The sequence below is a fragment of the Schistocerca piceifrons genome, chromosome 9 (genome assembly GCF_021461385.2).
Source record: "Schistocerca piceifrons isolate TAMUIC-IGC-003096 chromosome 9, iqSchPice1.1, whole genome shotgun sequence".
In the NCBI taxonomy this organism is placed as follows: Eukaryota; Metazoa; Arthropoda; class Insecta; order Orthoptera; family Acrididae; genus Schistocerca; species Schistocerca piceifrons.
Genome location: NC_060146.1, coordinates 114,255,851 through 114,276,555, shown reverse-complemented (window position 1 = coordinate 114,276,555; position 20,705 = coordinate 114,255,851). Strand labels below are relative to the sequence as shown.

At 38.7% G+C, this 20,705-nt stretch overlaps 1 protein-coding gene across 1 annotated transcript in view; it reads right to left on the bottom strand.

The window, feature by feature from the left end:
- LOC124716914 overlaps positions 1–20,705 on the bottom strand; it is a 381,964-nt gene that overhangs the window by 18,732 nt on the left and 342,527 nt on the right. The window contains exon 26 of the mRNA XM_047243483.1: positions 11,558–11,661. Within this exon, the coding sequence (XP_047099439.1) occupies positions 11,558–11,661 (104 nt within the window). The remainder of the gene's footprint in view (positions 1–11,557; positions 11,662–20,705) is intronic.

Here is a 20,705-nt window from a genome sequence, read left to right as displayed (position 1 = left end):
TTGCGTATATCTGTATTTTTATAGAATTTTATGGCCTACATATATGTTAGTAGTTACTTGTTCTGTGTCTCAAATGATATGATTTATATTACTTTATTACTTTATTACCAGATCTGTTTCGTTTACCAGTCATGACTGGACAGACTGCATCAAGATTCCAGAATGAGATTTTCACTCTGCAGCGGAGTGTGCGCTGATATGAAACTTCCTGGCAGATTAAAACTGTGTGCCCGACCGAGACTTGAACTCGGGACCTTTGCCTTTCGCGGGCAAGTGCTCTACCATCCGAGCTACCGAAGCACAACTCACGCCCGGTACTCACAGCCTTACTTCTGCCAGTATCTCGTCTCCTACCTTCCAAACTTTACAGAAGCTCTCCTGCGAACCTTGCAGAACTAGCATTCCTGAAAGAAAGGATAATGCGGAGACATGGCTTAGCCACAGCCTGGGGGATGTTTCCAGAATGAGATTTTCACTCTGCAGCGGAGCGTGCGCTGATATGAAATTTCCTAGCTGGTTAAAACTGTGTGCCCGACCAAGACTCGAACTCGTGCTAGTTCTGCAAGGTTCGCAGGAGAGTTTCTGTAAAGTTTGGAAGGTAGGAGACGAGATACAGGCAGAAGTAAGGCTGTGAGTACCGGGTGTGAGTCGTGCTTCGGTAGCTCAGATGGTAGAGCACTTGCCCGCGAAAGGCAAAGGTCCCGAGTTCGAGTCTCGGTCGGGCACACAGTTTTAATCTGCCAGGAAGTTTCATATCAGCACACACTCCGCTGCAGAGTGAAAATCTCATTCTGGAAACATCCCCCAGGCTGCGGCTAAGCCATGTCTCCGCGTTATCCTTTCTTTCAGGAGTGCTAGTTCTGCAAGGTTCGTCGGAGAGCTTCTGTAAAGTTTGGAAGGTAGGAGATGAGATACTGGCAGAAGTAAGGCTGTGAGTACCGGGCATGAGTCGTGCTTCGGTAGCTCAGATGGTAGAGCACTTGCCCGCGAAAGGCAAAGGTCCCGAGTTTGAGTCTCGGTCGGGCACACAGTTTTAATCTGCCAGGAAGTTGCATCAAGATTAATTACATAAATACATTTAAAAAAATATTCACAAAATTAAGACATTTGTACTTAATAGAAACAATATTTGTTTCCCATTTACTTTGGTCACTATCAAAGAATTTACCAATGGAGTACAATGGGCATTCTTTCAGGTCCGTGCTACTCCCCTTCTGAATGTTCCTAGCGGCAGGGATTGCACTTCTTGAGGCAGTGAGTTGAACATCTTTAGGGCAACCACTGGAAAGCTGTCTTGCATTCCCGTCAGTCGACACCTGGGTATTTCGAGGCTCCTCTTGTTACGGGTATTATGATTGTGTATATCTTGCCTCATGCTGAAGACTCCTTGGTTTTCTTTCATGCTGATGAGACATAAAAACACATACTGGCTGAAGACTGTCATAATTCCTAACTGCTTGAATATAGGCCTGCAGTGCTCCGGTCTTTTGCTTGATATGATTATTCTGAGAGCTTTTTTCTGTAGAATTAGCACATCCTTACAACCTGCAGAATGTCCCCATAACAGTAGGCCATAATTGATGTTGCTGTGGAATAGGGCATAATATACTGTTACGAGATATTGGTCTCTCAATACACCTTTTAACCTCCTCAGAAGGTATATTATGTGGGAGAGCTTGGAGCACACGTACACTGTGTGTTTGTTCATTGTTAGTTTCCTGTCTATCATGAAGCCCAACAGCTTGACAGCCTCCATATTATCATTGAATCCGATGTTGTTAAGGGTGCATATCAGGTGCTGTGTTTTTTCTTCATTCATTTTCATTTTATTTTTGATGAACCATTCTTTAATGTTTTGGAAGAGTACATCTGTTTTTTGGAGTGATTCTGCAGCAGCTCTTCCTTTGGCAAAAAGGGTGGTGTCATCAGCAAACTGCAACATATTGTTGTTATAACCCATATCATTGACATAAATAAGGAACAGGAGAGGCCCTATGATGGACCCTTTGGGTACTTCATATTCCAGCTTTTGTTCTTGTGATGTTGCTCCATGAATTGATACCACTTGTCTCCTGTTTTCCAAAGACTGAAAAGTTGCCAGAACAACACCTCCGACACTGTAACACTTCAATTTATTGTGCAGTATCTTGTGGGAAACGCAGTCAAATGCCTTGCTAAGATCATAGAGTGTCAGTGCCACACTTTCTCTGTCTTCGAGAGTTTGTCTTATTTTTCTGGTTAAGTCCAGTGCTGCCGTAAATGTTGACTTTCCCTTGCGAAAACCATGCTGTGTGTCCTGGAAGAGCTTATTTACTTCAAAATAATTCTGTAACTGGAGTTTCATAACAGACTCCATAACTTTATCTAGATTAGGAATGATAGAAATTGGTCTGTAGCTGGACACTTCACACGGGTCACCTTTTTTGTAGATTGGTACTGTCCATGCTAGCTTAAGAAATTTTGGGAAGATACCAGAGGATAAGCATTTGTTAATTGCTATAGATAATGGTTGAGCAAACTCTAGAATAATTTTCTTCAGCATTGTGCAAGACATACCATAGATGTCTTCACTCTCTGAGTTCTTGTATGACTTAACTATTTTTACAGTATCCTTAGGGTGCACTTCCTTCCAGTTTGCAAAAGTGCTACTGGTTATGTTTCTCATGTGACTTGTGGGGACTAAGCCTGAGTCAGGTATTTCATTAATAGTATCTTTCACTATCCTAACAAAGTACTGATTGAAGGCATCAGGGCTACTGGAATTTAAGGCTGAGGTGGGTTTTTTTCTGCACTCGTTTACCAGATTCCAAGCTGCTTTGCACGGATTGTGAGCCTCTTTAATGAACCTGTCATTGTATCTCTTTTTTGCCTTCTCCACTTTCTTTCTGTAAATTCGTTTGTTTCTTACATAGTTACAATGAAGCAGGTCTCTAGATGGGAGATCTCTAGCTGTTTTCATACAGTCCCTGAAAATTAGCACAATGCATTTTAATTTGTTTAGCTCAGGGGTATACCACATCTTCCTTGTAGCAGGTTTGTCCCTTCCTTTAGCTTTGCCTGTAGGATCCTTCTTGTGGATTTCTGGAAAGAAATCATCAAATTTAGCTTTTAATGATTGGAACAGACATTCGAATGAGGCACTGGACCCCATTCCTGCAATTTTTTGCTGCCAGTTGTCTTTCTTCTTTTATGATCCTTTTACTAAATGCGTAACTGGAGTGCCATGAGCTTGGTTGCAGTTGACTCGAGCATTTCATACTTATTACTAATGCACTATGGTCAGCAATCATTGGTTCAACTACACTGATATTATAGTCCCAGATACTGAGGTTAGTGATAACTGTGTCTAGGCAGGCATCACCTCTTGTTGGCAGTCAGTTTGCAACAAACAGCCCATAGCTATTTATCAAAGTCATGAAGACTCTCTCTTTAGTGCTTCCATCACCTGTATGTATGTTGAAATCTCCACACAGTGCAGTTTTAGATTTAAGCCATGTTAGGTAGGACAAACAGGTTTCCATTTGTGCAATGAAGTTTTCAAAATTACCATCTGGTGAGTGGTACACAGAGACAATAATAAGGTCAATATCTGTTAACACTAGTGAAACTAATTCTAGATCTAGGTCTGTGGAAAATTTTTTAAAGTCTATTTCCTTTACCCTAAGAGTATTGGTTGCATATAAAGATACACCACCATGAATTGTAGTAGTTTGATACCATGAATTTACCATGTCCAAATATTCAATGGCCCTGTAATAGTTACCTTCTGCTTCATCTAACCAGTGTTCACAGATACATAAAGCATCTGGTTTGACTTCTACAAAGAATGAGAGAAGGTCCACCTTGGTTCTTAAACACTGTATATTAAAAACTGCTGTAACTATGGGCATATAACTATCATCTCTACTGTTACTTCTGTGAGATATTATGGGGCCTTGGGTTTTTATTTCAGACACTATTTTACTGGGGGACTGGTCGATCTCCAGAATAAAAAACTCCTGACAACAATATTCTTTGGCCATAGTGTTGTGTCCATCACCTTGTCCTTTAGATGGAAGTCCACACCAATCTTGAAGCTGCTGTTCACACCCTTTGTTTCCAGTTTTTCTACATGGAAGTTGCTATATCCTGGAAAGATTTTCTCAAGGAATTTGGTTACATTTTCAGTTGTTGTGCTGTTTTTCACTTTTCCTAAATGAAACCATGCTCTTTTCTTGCCATGTAGCATTCCTTGTTCTTCACCAGTGCCTGTTATCTGATTTTTTTCTTTCTCTAGTACTTCAATTTCTGACTGATGCTATGGCAGATGCTTGAGGTCTTTCTTCCTCTACACTTTTCTTTAGTGCAGTTGCATACAGCATTTTTGGTTGTACAGATGCATTCTGCTTCGATTTGTGTATGTTGTTGGTTTGTTGTTTTCGTGTTGTGAATGATACTTGCTGATCTGTAGATCGAAAAGTTCTTTTCCTACACTGTACATCACGCCAATTTGTATCTATATTGGGTGAAGGTTTCTCATCTGAAGGTCTGGCTAAGATGTAGGGACTGGTTTCATTTATACTGGCTCCAATTTTCGAATTGTTCAAAGAAGTATTGCTAACACATCGATCTTCTGTCACTTCATGGACTGTAAGCTCTTTATTGGTAGGCCTATTTGTTTGTTCCGATTTGTTACATGCATCTGTTGTTGTTGCAATGTTTTCTTGCCCTGTTTTTGTTTTGTAAGCAGAAATACTGGTAGTATTCACACAGAGATTCTGGTTTACACTGTGGGTTATTGATTCACTATCGTTTATTTGTTCCAACTCTCCTATTGTGGTTAATTTTTTTTTTTTTCATTTGCACACTCAGTTTGTTTTTCAAGTAATACAGGAGGTTGTGATGAACTTACATTCGAATTTTGAATAAATGGAGCAGGGCCGTGTGTTACAGGCTCAGTAGTTGACCCTAGATTTGCTATTAGACTTTATTGTTGCTATTTTTAGCAATCAGTGTGATATTTTTTCGGGGTTTTCCACTTTTTTTTTGCGAGATGATATTGTCAGATGTGATGCTAGCTTTCCTAATCTACAGTTTGTGGCGATCACTGTACTGAGCTGTATTCTCATTTTTGAACTGTCTTTTATTAGTTGATTTACTATTTTTGTTAAACCTTCAACTCCACTGGTTAATCTCAGGTGGTTTTTCGTATTATTTACATCACAAGCACTGTTTTCTATTTCCAGCAGTTCAACTCCACGTCCTTTACAGGGTTGTTTTCGTGAGTTGTCTTGCATATCAGAACTTTTGCATTCATCACTAATTGTTATATCGTCACCTACCTTCACTTTTTCAATGCTGCTATGACTGGTTCCAGTGACAAGCTGTTGATATTTTGCTGTAGATGCCATTTTCAAAGGTCCTTTGTGTAAACTAACTTCACATGCACCACAGCAGAACTTAATTTTTCCTTTTGAACTATGTACCAGGTGAACTTCACTGTTGGTAAGTTCAACACATTCACTGTGAAACAAATTCCCACACCATAACCCACAAATCACACTTATGTCCATTTGTTTCACTATTTTCTTACATGTTTCACATAATCTGCTAACTTCACTTTCCGCCATCTTTTGCTTTTGTGCTGGACCATCTTTTTTATTATCTCTCAGTGCTATTGATTACATTTATAATAGCATTTATACACTGTGATTCAAAAATAACTGTACACACTTTGTAAGTGTAAAGTGGGCATCAAAATAAGTGTGAAATGTTAAATAAAGTTTTGTCTCAAATTGCTTTATTTCAGAGTTGTGCAGTACCAGTAGAGTATGAATCACAAGTGCAGCACAAACAATCTGAACGTAATTATTCTCAGAAAGCAATAACATGAAGGGATCCAAAATTCAACACAGCTATGTATATACATTTATTCGATAATATGTTCAAAATGGTGTCCATGTAGACAAAGACAGTGACATGCCCAATTTCTTACCACTCTCAGAATGTTGTAGGCTCTATTCATCTCATTCTGCACAGCCATTTTTACTTTGCTGCTGTGTGATATGTTCTCAATTGAATACCATGCATGAGCTTCTTGAGACAGCCCCAAAAGTAGAAGTCTATGCCCGCACGTACATGTTACAAGCTCCTGTACCTCCTGCAGGTAAAGTGAGTGGAATTGCTGTTTCTGAAGCAGGTACCATACAGTTGTTTGAGTACCCTTACAGTGAAATTTATATGGTGAGTACTTATAGTCGGATCTTCATCTACCATTTCCGTACAATTGATGCCAACCTAACCATGGTGCACCACAAATGCCATATACCCTTAAACACCTGTTCACAGTTGTGAGAGTCTGATGGTTTCGTATTTTTCTGTTTGGAGATACTTCCATATACTCTTGCCTTGCTGCTCGTGAATTTCTTTCTACTGTGCCATAAAGCAGGTGCATATTATGTATTCAACATATGAGTATGTCACTATACCATACACAACGACTGCAGTCTGTGAACTATTGATAGCAGGTTTGGTGCCACTACACTACAACAGTGCCATAGAGTACAACGGACCACACTGAAGTCAAGTAAACAAAGGCACTTCATTCCAGAATCAACCGAGCCGTGTAGAGGGGTGTACAAAGCAACACCAGTTGATATACAGGCAAACACAACACACTGGGCCATGATGTAATGCTTGCCACAACTGACATTATACATGATAACTAAGAAATAAAGGAATTGTAGACAAACTTTATTTAACATTTTACTCTTATTTTGATGTATATGTTACATCCATGAAGTGCATGCAGTTACTTTTGAATCATCTTGTATAGCACTTATGTATGTTTGACAGTTTTCTCCAGTAATGCTTATACGTTTCAAAAAGGAATTTTATGCAGAAAATTAGCAGTAGTAAGTAAATCACAATATCATGTATCTATAATTTTTGTTTCTCATACAAAGATATTTGTGTTGACTGTTCTATTGTCTCTTATGTGTCATGAAGTGCTGAAATTTTTTTTTCTTTTATGATGTCATTAAAATTTGCTATACATTTTTATGCTTTAGTTTTGTTTGTTCATTTAGGATTTGGTTTGGATATGCATTTGCCTGGGTGTAAATATCTAGTTCTTCCAGGACGTTGATTGCGTATTCTTTGGGTACCCTATGTAAAATTTTTATAGCATTTTAAACAATGGAAAATTCAGGATGGAATGTAACAATATTATGAGAAGGGAAGTTGCTACTCACCATATAGTGGAGATGCTGAGTCACAGATAGGCACAACAAAAAGAGACTCACACAATTTTAGTTTTCAGCCATTAAGGCCTTCTTCAACAATAGACACTCTCTCTCTCTCTCTCTCTCTCTCTCTCTCTCTCTCTCTCTCTCACACACACACACACACACACACACACACACACACACACACACACACACACACACACTCATACAAACACAACTCACACACACAACTGCAGTCTCAGGCTACTGACATAGACTGTTCATTCAGGTTATCAAGCAAGCCAAGGTGTCATTATGCAGCACTATTGTGACAAGTTTCCTACTCGTCATATTCTGGCAAAGATGATGACTAGGAAACTTTTTGAAACATTGCTGCATAACATCACTTTGACTCAGCTGATAACCTGAGAAGACTTTATCATCGAAATTGACCAAGAAAGCCTGCATCCCCATACAGACTGTTCAGTTTACTCAAAATTTGGCCAATGTTTGGTGCTGTGACATAGGCTAGTTTATTTGTGATTCCTTCGTCCTTTTCTAGCATTATTTATCTATGAATAAGAGGGCGATCAAGAAGCTTCTGTTTAAGGATGTTGCTGCAGGATATATGCAACATAGCACAACTCAAATGTGCACAATAAGCACTGACATGTAAGCGAGGAATTATAGTGGAGTTTGTGTCTCTCCAACATGCATGTAGTAAATGCAGAAATGGGAACTATGGTGACATTATTACAAAATGCACCCAAACATGATTGGCATGCTGTTATTCTTTTCTTGGTTGCTAAAGGACAAACACTGGTAGACCTCCACTGGAGAATGAAGAATGAGTATGGGGCAGCATGTCAGTCAAAACAAATGTTGTGGAATGGTGCACTAAGTTCTATGCGATGGGGGTGCTGTTGTTTTGTGATAAAGTGTGTCCCCAACTGGAAATGTCGTAACGCAGAAGTTAAGCCAACTAAAGTGGGAGATACTCGAGCATCTGTCCAATAGCGTGGATCTCTACCCATGTGGTTAACATGCCTTCAGTCCTCTAAAAAAGGCCTTGACTGGTTGACAATTCCTGCTGAATGAAGATGTGCAGCAGGCAGTTATGGTCTTCTTCCTGCAGCAGTACACTGTGTTTTACCAAGTGTGTTTCTTCAACATGGGGCATCAGTAGGATGATTTCCTCAATGGCCATGGAGATTTTTCCTGATAGGCATATTGATTCTGGACTATACAGCCTTTGAATGGAAACTTTTTGATCACCCCTTATATGTTGTGAGTTTTTGGCTGCTCGTACGGTCTGAGCACCATTGTGCAGTTGAAAGCATTGAGCTGGTGCTCCGACTATATGAACAGCACACTCAGCCAAAAAAAAAAAAAAAAAAAAAAAAAAAAAAAAAAAAAAAAAAAAAAAAAAAAAAAAAAAACACATATGGAGAAATAATACAAAAAAGAGAGGAAGGAATCACAAATAAACCAGTCCATGTCACAGCTCCATATATTAGCCAGATTTCAAGAAACCTGTACAGTCCATATATAAAAAAAAGGTAAAACTAGCACTCATACTAACAATAACTTGAAAATAACAGTTACCATCACAAAAAGCAAGAAACCCTAATATCTAGAATCCATAAATATAGAAAACCTCTTGCAATGATTGCAACACATTCTACATCGGACAAAGGGGTAGAAATGTCAGTATAATGTTCAAGGAACACATGGTACCCAAGGGACATACAGTGAATATCATAGAAGAACAGGAAATTTGCAACAACACAGGTGCACACCCAAACCAAATTCTGAATGACAAACAGAACTAAAGCATACAAAATATCTAGGAATCTTTATTGACACTCTAAAAGAAAGAGGGTAAATTTCCGGCATTTCATGACAAGTAAAAGAAAATCGAATACCCAACACAAATATCTTCGTAGAAGAAACAAAAAGTTATAGTTATACTATCCTTTTAATTTACCTATTATTGCTGATTTTCTGCAAGTAAAATTCGTTGTAAGTGTATAAACATTACTATAGAAAACTGTCAAACATACATAAATGCTATTATAAATGTTACCAATAGCACTGAGAGTTAGTCAAAAAGACACTCCAGGATATAACAGGTAATATACATCATAATCTCTGAGATGTAAAACAAGTAACTACTTCCACATACAAAAGTCATATAATTCTGTATTACAATATAGATGTAAGCAACATACTTATAGCATACATTTTTATGAAAAGTTGCACCATCATTGCAGGATCACCTGAAAATTGCAAAACCCTTAAACAAGTTAGTCTTGATAAGACATATAATGAATTAACAAAGTATCAATAGAAAATCAGCAAGAATTTGGAAGAAATTGTGTGAGATAAGTCAGTGCTGCATGAAAGCCAACTCATACACCACTGTGAGTCATAAACATCCTATAAAGACGTCTGACATAGTTCCACACTGAAGAGGTGTCACAACTGGATGATGAAAGGGACACTAACAATGAGGCAGAGAAAGACATTTTTCAGAAGGGAGGGAATACATTCCTTCTTCTAACCTTTTAGGTCAACATTTCTATCTGTTTTAACAGAAATACTGGTTGCCTCATTGTAGGAGAACACTGATGACCCAGAACATTATGACCACTGCCTGTCTCGAGGTCAAAAGCCACTTGCTGTTGATGTGGGCATGCGACATGGTAAAGAAAGTAAACAAGTGTATCAGGGAATCAGTCTACTGACAGAAGTGCCACAAATGGAGCAACAGAAATGTGTCGCTTGGCCGGATGAATCACGTTTCTGATTACATCAAATGGTTCAGATGGCTCTGAGCACTATGGGACTTAACTTCTGAGGTCATCAGTCCCCTAGAACTTAGAACTACTTAAACCTAACTAACCTAAGGACATCGCACACATCCATGCCAGAGGAAGGATTCGAACCTGCGAACATAGCGGTCGCGCGGTTCCAAGCTGAAGCGCCTAGAACTGCTCGGCCACTGTGGCCGGCTCTGATTACATCAGGTTGATGGTTGTGCCAGGATATACCATCACTGAGATGACTGGCTTCTCAAGACATGCACAGCTACACAGATGCAGGGCAGGCGAGGCAGTACTATACTCTGAGGGACATTAACCTGGGCTTCCACAGGATTGCTGTGTTTATAATTTTAAGTTTATTGGTTCAAATGGATCTAAGCACTATGGGACTTAACATCTGAGGTCATCAGTCCCCTAGACTTAGAATTACTTAAACTTAACTAACCTAAGGAATCACACACATCCATGCCCGAGGCAGGATTCGAAACTGCGACCGTAGTAGCCGCATGGTTCTGGACTGAAGCACCTAGAACCGCTCGGCCACAGCAGCCAGATTTTCAGTTTAACTAAGCTTTTTGTACCGAGATGTTTTTCCTCAATAAGGATGAGTCATTACATGAGTTCCCATTCTAACATTTTGCATCATTCTCCTACCATACATGACCTCCCATTGTCTTATCACTTAATTTTTAGATATAATTTTATACATCATCCATACCCACTGTTTTAGTTGCATTTTTATCTTGTCTCTCTTTAATCTGATGTACTCTGTCAAGTTGGCTTTTAGGCACTTTTGCAAATTCTCCACATTCATATGTTATTTTATTATTCTTATATTTGTAGTTCTAGTGCGTACTGATATCGTGAACCACAATTATGTAAGTGAATGGACCAGTCAATCCCAGTTGCCCACTCTTTTGTGGCTATTTGCTGAAGTTTCCCACCTCACTGGGTCCTACATCAATGGCTTCCACCACCACGATCAGCTGGCTTCTGGGCCATTTGCACCAGTCACTTCTGTGTCATGCTGTCCAGGCGGACGCTGTGGTTGCTGGCCCTCAGCATGAGTTCAGTTACCTATTTATTTATGTTATTATTTCCATTTCTGTCTGAAACCCTCTCCAAAGTTAGTATTTTTGTTCCAGTCCCGTGCATTTGTTTGATGTGGGTGTGTCCTCCCATGACTGGCCCGTCTGACCACCTCACATTTATGTTCTCATAATTTTGTGAGTACACCACTTTCCACAACAGTGGCTTTCATTTTAGTATGTCAGCCCCACGGAACTTGTACATTTGTAGCCCCTCCTCTTGTTCACAGTTGGTGGCACCTGAAGATGAACCTTTAAGCTTCAAAACCACTCATGTAATAAATTAAGAAAATTACTGGCAACTGAAGTCGATTTTTATTCTATAAATATGTTTCCCAGCTGCAGATGTGCATCTGTGCAAATACTTTGTAATACTTTAGTTTAAGAGCCTACACAAAAATAATTAATTATTAAACAACTGCAGTTGTCACTCACAAACCTTGATGAGAGTATATTCTGGAGTGCAGTGTAAGCAGTTGCATTAGGAAAAATATTAGCTGCAGCCAAACGAACATCTGGATCTTCATCCTGGAGAAGTTTCACCTGCCAAATACAATACAGTTATACACCTGTCTGACATAAAATATTCAGTAACACAGAGGAAGCTATATTTTAGTACCATGTAACAATGAAAAATGTTTTTGGTCAAAAACCCTTAAAAGTGCTGCAAGCATTGTACTGTGAGAGAAGGTGGCAGTGAAAAATCTGTTCAACTGATAGCCCTGACAACAAAAGCCTGTGTCAGTATCTAGCAGTTATGGCTTATTCACAACATCCTGGATTAAGGCTATCTACTTCTGAATCAGCTGAATCTGGTAGAAGTCAGTTGACTTCATAGACCAGTATTTCACATTCAGTTGCAGCTGACATTGGCAATCTGGCATTACAGTACTCGTGTGTACTGTACCAATTATGAACCGATTGTCGTGCTGTGCCGAACCAGTAAGTACATGCATAGAGCCAGCACTGCACAAGGAAAATGCTGCACATTTCCCCAGCGCTGTCACTCTGCCCGCATCTGTCTATGTGTTGGGCTTTGGTCAGCAGAGTCTGGTTCCTCTGCTTCCTCCAACCCAATGAAAACTCATCCAGGATGTCATGAAAAAACTATATGTAGTGTGCTGAACAAAAGTAGTTACTCAATGAGCATCAGACACACACTATCCAATCAGAAGTAACCAGACACTCATATCAAATGTGGGGTATGGACCACTAAATATCAGGAGAGATGGTCATGCCAGTATAAAAAGAGGTGGGGAGTACAGTGTTGTCAGTAGAGAAGCAGAATAGCACAACAGGTTGCCCACCAGAGCTCACTGACTTTCAGAGTCATATGTAGTACAACAGTCATATGTAGACACCAAATGATGCAGGAAGTCTATGGTGATGAGGGCTTAAGCTGTATTCAGTGTTACAAATCATTCATACAGTTTAAAAATGGCTGGACGGAAGTTAATGGTGACTCTCGTTCAGGATGCCCTTCGACGTCTACCGACACACTTCAACCATTCTATAGCTGCCAAAGTCAACTGTCTGTGACGTGACTATGAAGTGGAAACATGAAGGAACAACCAAAGCTAAACCATATCCAGGCAGACTTTATATGCGACAGACAGGGACCACTGAGCACTGTGGAGGATGGTTGTAAAGAATCACTTGAAATCAGTGCAAGAAGTCACTCGTGGGTAGTGCTACCAAAACTACAGCTTGCACAATAACTACAGTTAGGGTGTCAGAAAGAGTGAGGAAGAATGGTCGAACAGCTTATTGTAAACCGTGTACGAGGTCTGTTAAAAAAATTCTGGAACATTCATAATTTCGTGCCAATCATGTGTTGGAGCAAAAGGTTTGGCATGCCTACACACACATATGTTTAATGTGTAACAGCCAGAAGTTTTATTGTCATATGTCTGCTAGTCATTTTTCAGTGCTGTATCGAGTAGAATGTTGTGTCACACAGTTTGGGAATTTCGGATGGCAAAGTTCGAGGAGCAATGTGTCTGCATTAAATTTTGTGTGAATCTCAAGAAAACCTTTACAGATACACACAAAATGATGCAGGAAGCCTATGGTGATAAGTGCTTAAGTTGTATTCAATGTTACAAATTGTTCATACGGTTTGAAAATGGCTGGACAGAAGTTAATGATGACTCTCATTCAGGACGCCCTTCGACGTCTACTGACAACACTCGTGTCAGGAAGATTAGTAAAACTGTGCATGCCAACTGAAGACTGACTGTCATAGAAATTGCGGAAGAATGTAGCACTTCTGTTTGATCATGTCATGAAAACCTGACACAGCATCTTGGAACGCATCGTGTTGCAACCAAGTACGTCCCATGACTCGTGAGTCAAAACTAGAGAGACCTTCACCTCGCAATCTGTGAAGAGCTTTGGGATCGCACAAATGAGAATGAGATGTTCCTTAAGAGAATCATAATGGTGATGAGATTTGGGTCTACAGTAGTGATGTTGAGACTAAGTTCAATCTTCACAATGGGGCGGGAGAGGTTCTCCAAGATCAAAAAAAGGCTCACCAGGTTAGGTCAAATGTCAGAGCTATGCTGATAGTTCTCTTTAACTTTGAAGGATTAGTTCATCATGAACTGATGCCACAGGGACAAACTGTTAATCAATGATACTATCAGGACGAGTTGTGATGCCTGCAAGAAAATGAGAGAAGGAAACGGTCTGAAATGTCGCAAGAAAATCATGGCTCTTGCATCATGATAATGCACCTGCCTATTCCTCCCTCTTGATGTGTGACTACTGCACAAAAAACAAAATCACTGTGCTGCATCATCCCCCATACTCTCCAGACCTGGCCCCTACAGACTTTTTTTATTTCCAAAGTTCAAAATCCGAATGAAAGGATGAAGATTTGCAATGATAGATGAGATAAAGGAAAATTCGCGTGATCCAGCGAGAGCTGTACTGAGACTGCTTCCGAAAGTGGAAACAGCATTGAGAGAGGTGAATCAATTGTTGAGGAGAGTATTTCAAAGGAGATCATGCACAATAAGTAAAAGGTTAGCGTAGAAAAATTTTGTGGGCAAAGTTCCAGAATTTTTTGAACAGACCTCATATTTCTGTAGTCAGTGCTAACTGATGCTTGAGGTGGTGTAAAGAATGATGCCACTGGACAGTGAATGACAGGAAATGAGTCATTTGGAGTGATGAATCACATTATACTGTGGGGCAATCTGATTGAACAATTTGGGTCTGGAAAATGCCAGGAGAACATTACCTCCCATCACGTAGTGCCAGCAGTGAAGTGCAGAGCAGATGGCAGTATGGTGTAGCGGGACTTTGAATTTCGCCGCGCTACACTCGTTCTGTCAGATATAAATTATACCGTCGCAGCTGTATGAGTGCTTGACAGCAGAGAAAATATTTATAAGAAAATGAAGGTACCAAAATTGTAACTCTTTTTGTTTTCTACCGGCTATTGTCTCTTGAGAGCGAAAGCTTAACTTCATTTATTCACTACTCTTGGTATGATTCAGACGTAAAAACTTATTTGTTAGTCTTGGTCTGATTAAATTACTTCAAAAGGACATTCAGGCATTAAAAACTGAAATACTATGTTTAAAGGAAGAAAATTCTAGATTAATAGTTGAAAAACAGTCCGATGTGGGTGAAATACATAAAACAAAACAACAACAAGAATTGAAAACCACGTGTGAAAGTGCAACTGCAAATGCAAGTAGTGTCACCAAAACTACAAAAAGTGGTCCTAAGGTTAAACAAGCTCAATTTCAGTCTAAAAAGAATGTTAAAATTTACGGAGATAGTCATGCACGCAATATTTCAGATTGTATGTCTAACTCGACCACAGAAAACGTGCGCATTTCATCCGTTATTAAACCAGGGGCGAAGTTTGTTGATGTAACAAGCTCTGTAAACAACGACTGCACCGATTTTACAGAAAGTGATGTCGTTGTTATTATAGCAGGTTCAAATGACGTTTATTGCAACGAGGCCAGTTCATTTATTAAAAAGTTGATTGTTATGTTAATGATGTTGTCCCATACAAATGTGATCTTGTCAAATATTCCGGCGAGATTTGATCTGCCTGACTGGTCGTGTGTGAACCGAGAAATCCGATCTACAAATAAAAAATTAAAACATTTCTGCTCCAAGTTAAAAAATGTGAGACTGCTGGACCTTAACAGTTATCAAAGAAGCAGCTTCTCTGTACATGGACTACATCTTAATCGTCTGGGCAAGAATACTCTAGCAACTGACATCAACAGAGCTATTGAGGAAACAAAATGCGATAATTCAAATGTGATACCTTGTACCTCAGATGTCATACACACGAAAGACGGAAGTGATAATTATATATGCCTGCAGAGCAAGCAAACCGAAATAATTCCTCACTGCAGTGTCAAGACTGTTGATTTTTTAGGATAAAAAAGTCCCTCAGTGTTCCCAATTTAGAAACTATCAATTTGTGTGATAATGTTAACCTTGAGAAGGATATATCCTCTCATGATTGTACCAATGTATCATTTTTACATTATAATGTTGAGGGCTTAGGTAACAAAATCGATGTATTTGAGGCCTTAGTTACAGATCTAGCTCCACATGTAATCATGGTTACAGAGCATCAGAAAGCTAACCATAATATTCAGTATTATAAGTTACAGGAGTATAATCTTACATCGTTTTTTTGTAGAACAGAACATAAAGGAGGGGGTGTTGCTACTTACGTAAGGAAATGTAACCTAATAAGTTCTGTAGAAAACGTATCATGGGTTAAGGATTATTGTATCGAGAAAGACTTTGAAGCAGTGATAATTAAGTTAATGATTGTATCCGTCCCACTTATTGTGCTAGGTATATATCGAGCCCCTTCTGGTAATCTCGAGGTTTTCCTGGAAGCACTGGATAGTGTATTGGGGAAGCTAAGCAAGGGTGGCAATACAGTAAATATTGTAATGTTAGGAGACTTTAATATAAACACACTAAGCAACAGCCAGGAATGCAAAGGTTTACAAGACTGCATAAGATCCTATGATATTAAAGATCTACTTGGTCATGTGCCCACTAGAATAACTGAGTCAAGCAGCAGTTCCATAGATCATGTGATGACCAATTATGAAAATGTTGTTTCGGCACAGACTGTAAACGGGCACATATCTGATCATCTAGGACAATTATTAGTGATTGGTTGTCTTAATAAACTTAAACAAAACAAAAAATTTGAGAATAGAAGATTATTTTCTGAATACAACATCACCTTGCTAAAGAATACTTTGGGTCAAGAATCTTGGGAATCAGTTTATAGAGAAAGGGGAGTTGACAGCAAATGGGAAGTATTTTTAAAAATTTTAACTAGACATATTGATATTACTATCCCGGCAAAGAAGATGAATGTAAATAAAAATAAACCTCCAATAGTCAAACATGTAAAACTTGATGAAAAAACGAAAAGACTCAAAGAAGGAATGGAGTATATGTATAAGCTACACAGAGAAACCAGTCTTGATTCATATAAAGAGGATTATAAAAAATATAAATATGAGTATCGCAAGGAAGTAAGGAGAAGGAAAGTAGAACATATTAGTAAACAGATCCGAAATTCTGACTGTGTCTCAAAGTCGTGCTGGGCAGTAGTTAATGATATGAGGAACACTGATTCAAAAACTAAAATTAATAATATAGAGTTAAGTATACATAATGATAATTTTTCTGATCCTTATATAGTTAGCAATATATTTAATGATTACTTTATAGATGCTATTGAAAATGATACTTGCATGAAACAGGAGAGGCCGTTTAAATATGATAAGGAAAAGGAAAGGGACTCTTGTATGCTACCTACAGTAACCATCAAGGACGTAACAGAGCTAATTGACAACTTAAAAAATAAAAGATCAGCTGGATGGGATGAATTCTCTCCTTTTCTACTGAAAAAATGCAAGGGTGAGTTAGCCAGACCGTTAGTCCATCTAATAAATTGTGTACTTGAAGAAGGTGTGTTTCCGAAGAAACTGAAACTTGCTTTAGTTAAACCTTTATATAAAAAAGGGGAAAGAAAACAACCACAGAACTACAGACCAGTTGCCTTAACGTCAGTGTTTGGTAAATTAATTGAAAAAATAATGCTAGAAATCTTAATTGAGCACTATAATATGAATAACTTAATAGGAGATTTCCAACACGGCTTTAGAAGTGGTCGGAGCACCATATCTGCAGCAGTACAGTTTGTACACTGTCTGATGGAGAAAATAAATGAGGGATACGAAACAGCAGGAGTGTTTTTAGATCTTTCCAAAGCGTTTGACAGAGTCCATCATGGCGCTCTTTTAAGTAAACTTGCTTATAATGGTGTCAGTGGGAAACTGTTGCTCTTAATAGAATCTTACCTTAAAGATAGACAACAATGCACAGAAGTTGTGTATGATAATGGAGAGGTAATTGCAAAAAGAAGATCAAAGATAAGGAACATAAATTTTGGTGTGCCACAAGGCTCTATCTTGGGCCCCTTCTTGTTTATTTGCTACGTGAATGATTTCCCAAAAGTATTAGACACCAGTCATCGTATTACTATGTATGCTGATGACACCTCTGGGGTTTGCTGGGCACGTAGTAATGATGACCTAAATTCAGTGGTACAGAATTTTGTTGAAAAAGCCCAAACACATTTTGAAAAAGAAAACCTGAGGGTCAATATTAACAAAACTAATTTAATTTATTTTAAGACAAGTAGTTCAAATAAAAATACTTTTCTAAATGAGGACATTCAGGAAAATACCTGTTCAGAATGTAAATTTCTGGGGATATATATAGATGACAGGCTTTCATGGAATCAGCAAATAGATCATGTCTGTGGTAAAATAACATCTAGTCTGTATTTACTAAGGAGATTAGTTCAATATTTAGATATAGAAGCAATAAAAATAGCGTATTTTGGGTTGGTGTATCCCCATCTATCTTATGGAATTGTATTGTGGGGTGGGTGTAGCCAATACAATATAAAAAGGATATTTGTATTGCAGAAAAGAGTAATAAGAACTATGGCAAAAGTAAGACCCAGAACTTCATGTAAAAACCTGTTTATTAAGTTTAATATTATGACTATCTATGCAGTATATATGTTTCAATCAATATTACTAGTGAAAAAAGACAAAAAAGTGACAAACAGGAATATGGAAATCCATGATTACAATACAAGACAAAAATCAGACTTTCATATGGTGAGCAGACGATTGAATCTAACAACAAATACCCCATTCATTAAGGGAGCAATATTTTATAATTCTCTGCCAAACAACCTGAAACAGCTTTCTGGTAGAATTTTTAAAAACGAGTTAAAAAAATGGCTTGTATTGAAGTGCCCATACAGTATGGTGCTGACATGATTTGACCTCAGGAATGCTATATTAAATATAATTCAATGATATTTTACTTAGTAGCATGTAATCTATTTATATTGTGTATCAATAATCTGAATGTAATTATTATAACATTGCCCATGCATGTTAAATACATGTTTCGAGCTGTAAGATAAATAAATAAATAAATAAATTAAGACGTAAAAACTTATTGATGTGCAGACATATAGTATTGTGGAAGCTTGTGTGAAATGTGGAAGATGGAAACAGCCGTAAAATACATTGCATTCAATATCAAGATGGTATTCATTCGTAGACATTAGTAATACCTGGACGATGAAATTTACTGCAAGATTTTGGAGCAGCTACGACTTTTTCATGCACAAATGAAGCAGGAGATTGTTGAATAACAAGACCTGGACGCTGCACAAGAGAAGACATATTAAATTGGTAATGAATGAACTCTTATGTACGCCATTTCCCCCTGTTAATCACATTTTGTTATTCTCTGTTCTCTTTCAAATAATTTTTGTAGTGGAAATTGGTTTGACTCTTGCTCAGAAACGCCACAAGGACCACCCCAACAATAGCTTTCCGAATCGTGAAGTCCGATAGCTTTTCTGTAATACGAAGTTGGATTTGCATTTCATTCTTTCCCTTTTTCACGGTCATTAACGATTTTAAAACCCCCTTTTTATTCACCATTTCTTCCCACATTTTCAACCTTTTCTTTTCTTCTCTTTTTCTTTTTTATTAACCACTACAATGGTATGGGGGTGTTTTACTTGGTTAGGTTGTGGTCCCATTACTGTGTTTAAGAAGACACTAAGCGTAGAAGGTCACAAACACATTTTACAGCAATGAGTACTATGCACAGTAGAGAAACAATTTGGAGCAATGTTTGTTTGTATGCACCCTGCCATAAAGCAGCATCTGTGAGGTAGTGCTTTGTGGATAATAACATTCCTGAAATTGATTGTCCTGTCTAGAATCTCAACCTGAACCCAATGGAACACCTTTGGGAAGAATTAGAACATTGGCTTCACTCCAGACCCCACCATATAGCACCACTACATTCTATGGTTTCAGGTGTTGAGGAAGAACAGACTACCATTCTTCCACACACATTCAGGCAAATCACTGAAAGTGTTTACAGCAGAATAAAAACTATCACAAAGGTGAAGGGGTGGACACACCCTATATTAAAGTGCACTAATAGGTGACTGGCTACTTTTGATCAGATAGCAAATAACTTTAACTTGCTATCACGGTTCGTTTATGCTTTGGAATGAATTTTTTTTCAAACCTTAAGCAAATCAGCCATTCAGTAAACTGTATTTTATCTGTCACTTGCTACACTATGTGATCAAAAGTATCTGGACACCACTAAAAACATACGTTTTTCATATCAGGTGCACTGTGCTGCCACCTACAGCCGGGTACCCCATATCAGTAACCACAGTGGTCATTAGGCATCATGAGAGAGCAGAATGGGGAGCTCTGCAGAACTCATGGACTTCGAATGTGGCCTGCTAATTGGGTGTCACTTGTATCATATGTCTGTATGCAAGATTTCTACACTCCTAAACATCCCTAGGTTCACTGTTTCTGATGTGATAGTGAAGTGGAAACGTGAAGGGACATGTACAGCACAGGAGTGTACAGGCTGACCTTGTCTGTTGACTGACAGAGACTACTGACAGTTGAAGAGGGTCCTTAATGTGTAATAGGCAGACATCTATCCAGAACATCACACAGGAATTATTAACTGCATCAGGATCCACTGCAATTACTATGACAGTTAGGTGGAACTGAGAAAACTTGGATTTCATGGTCAAGCAGTTGCTCGTAAGCCACACATCATGCCAGTAAATTCCAAATGATGCCTCGCTGGGTGTAAAGAGCACAAACATTGGACAACTGAACAGTGGAAAAACGTTGTGTAGAGTGATGACTCACGGTACAATGGTACACAATGTGGCAATCCGATGGCAAGGTGTGGGTATGGTGAATGCCCCATGAACGTCATCTGCCCGTGTGTGTAGTGCCAACAGTAAAATTCAGAGGCGGTGGTGTTATGGTGTGGTCGTGTTTTTCATGGTGGGTGCTTGCACCCCTTGGGGCACTATCACAGCACAGGCCCACAATGATGTTTCAAGCACCTTCTTGCTTCCGAATGTTGAAGAGCAGTTTGTGGATGGCGGCTGCATCTTTCAACATGATCGAGCACCTGTTCATAACGCA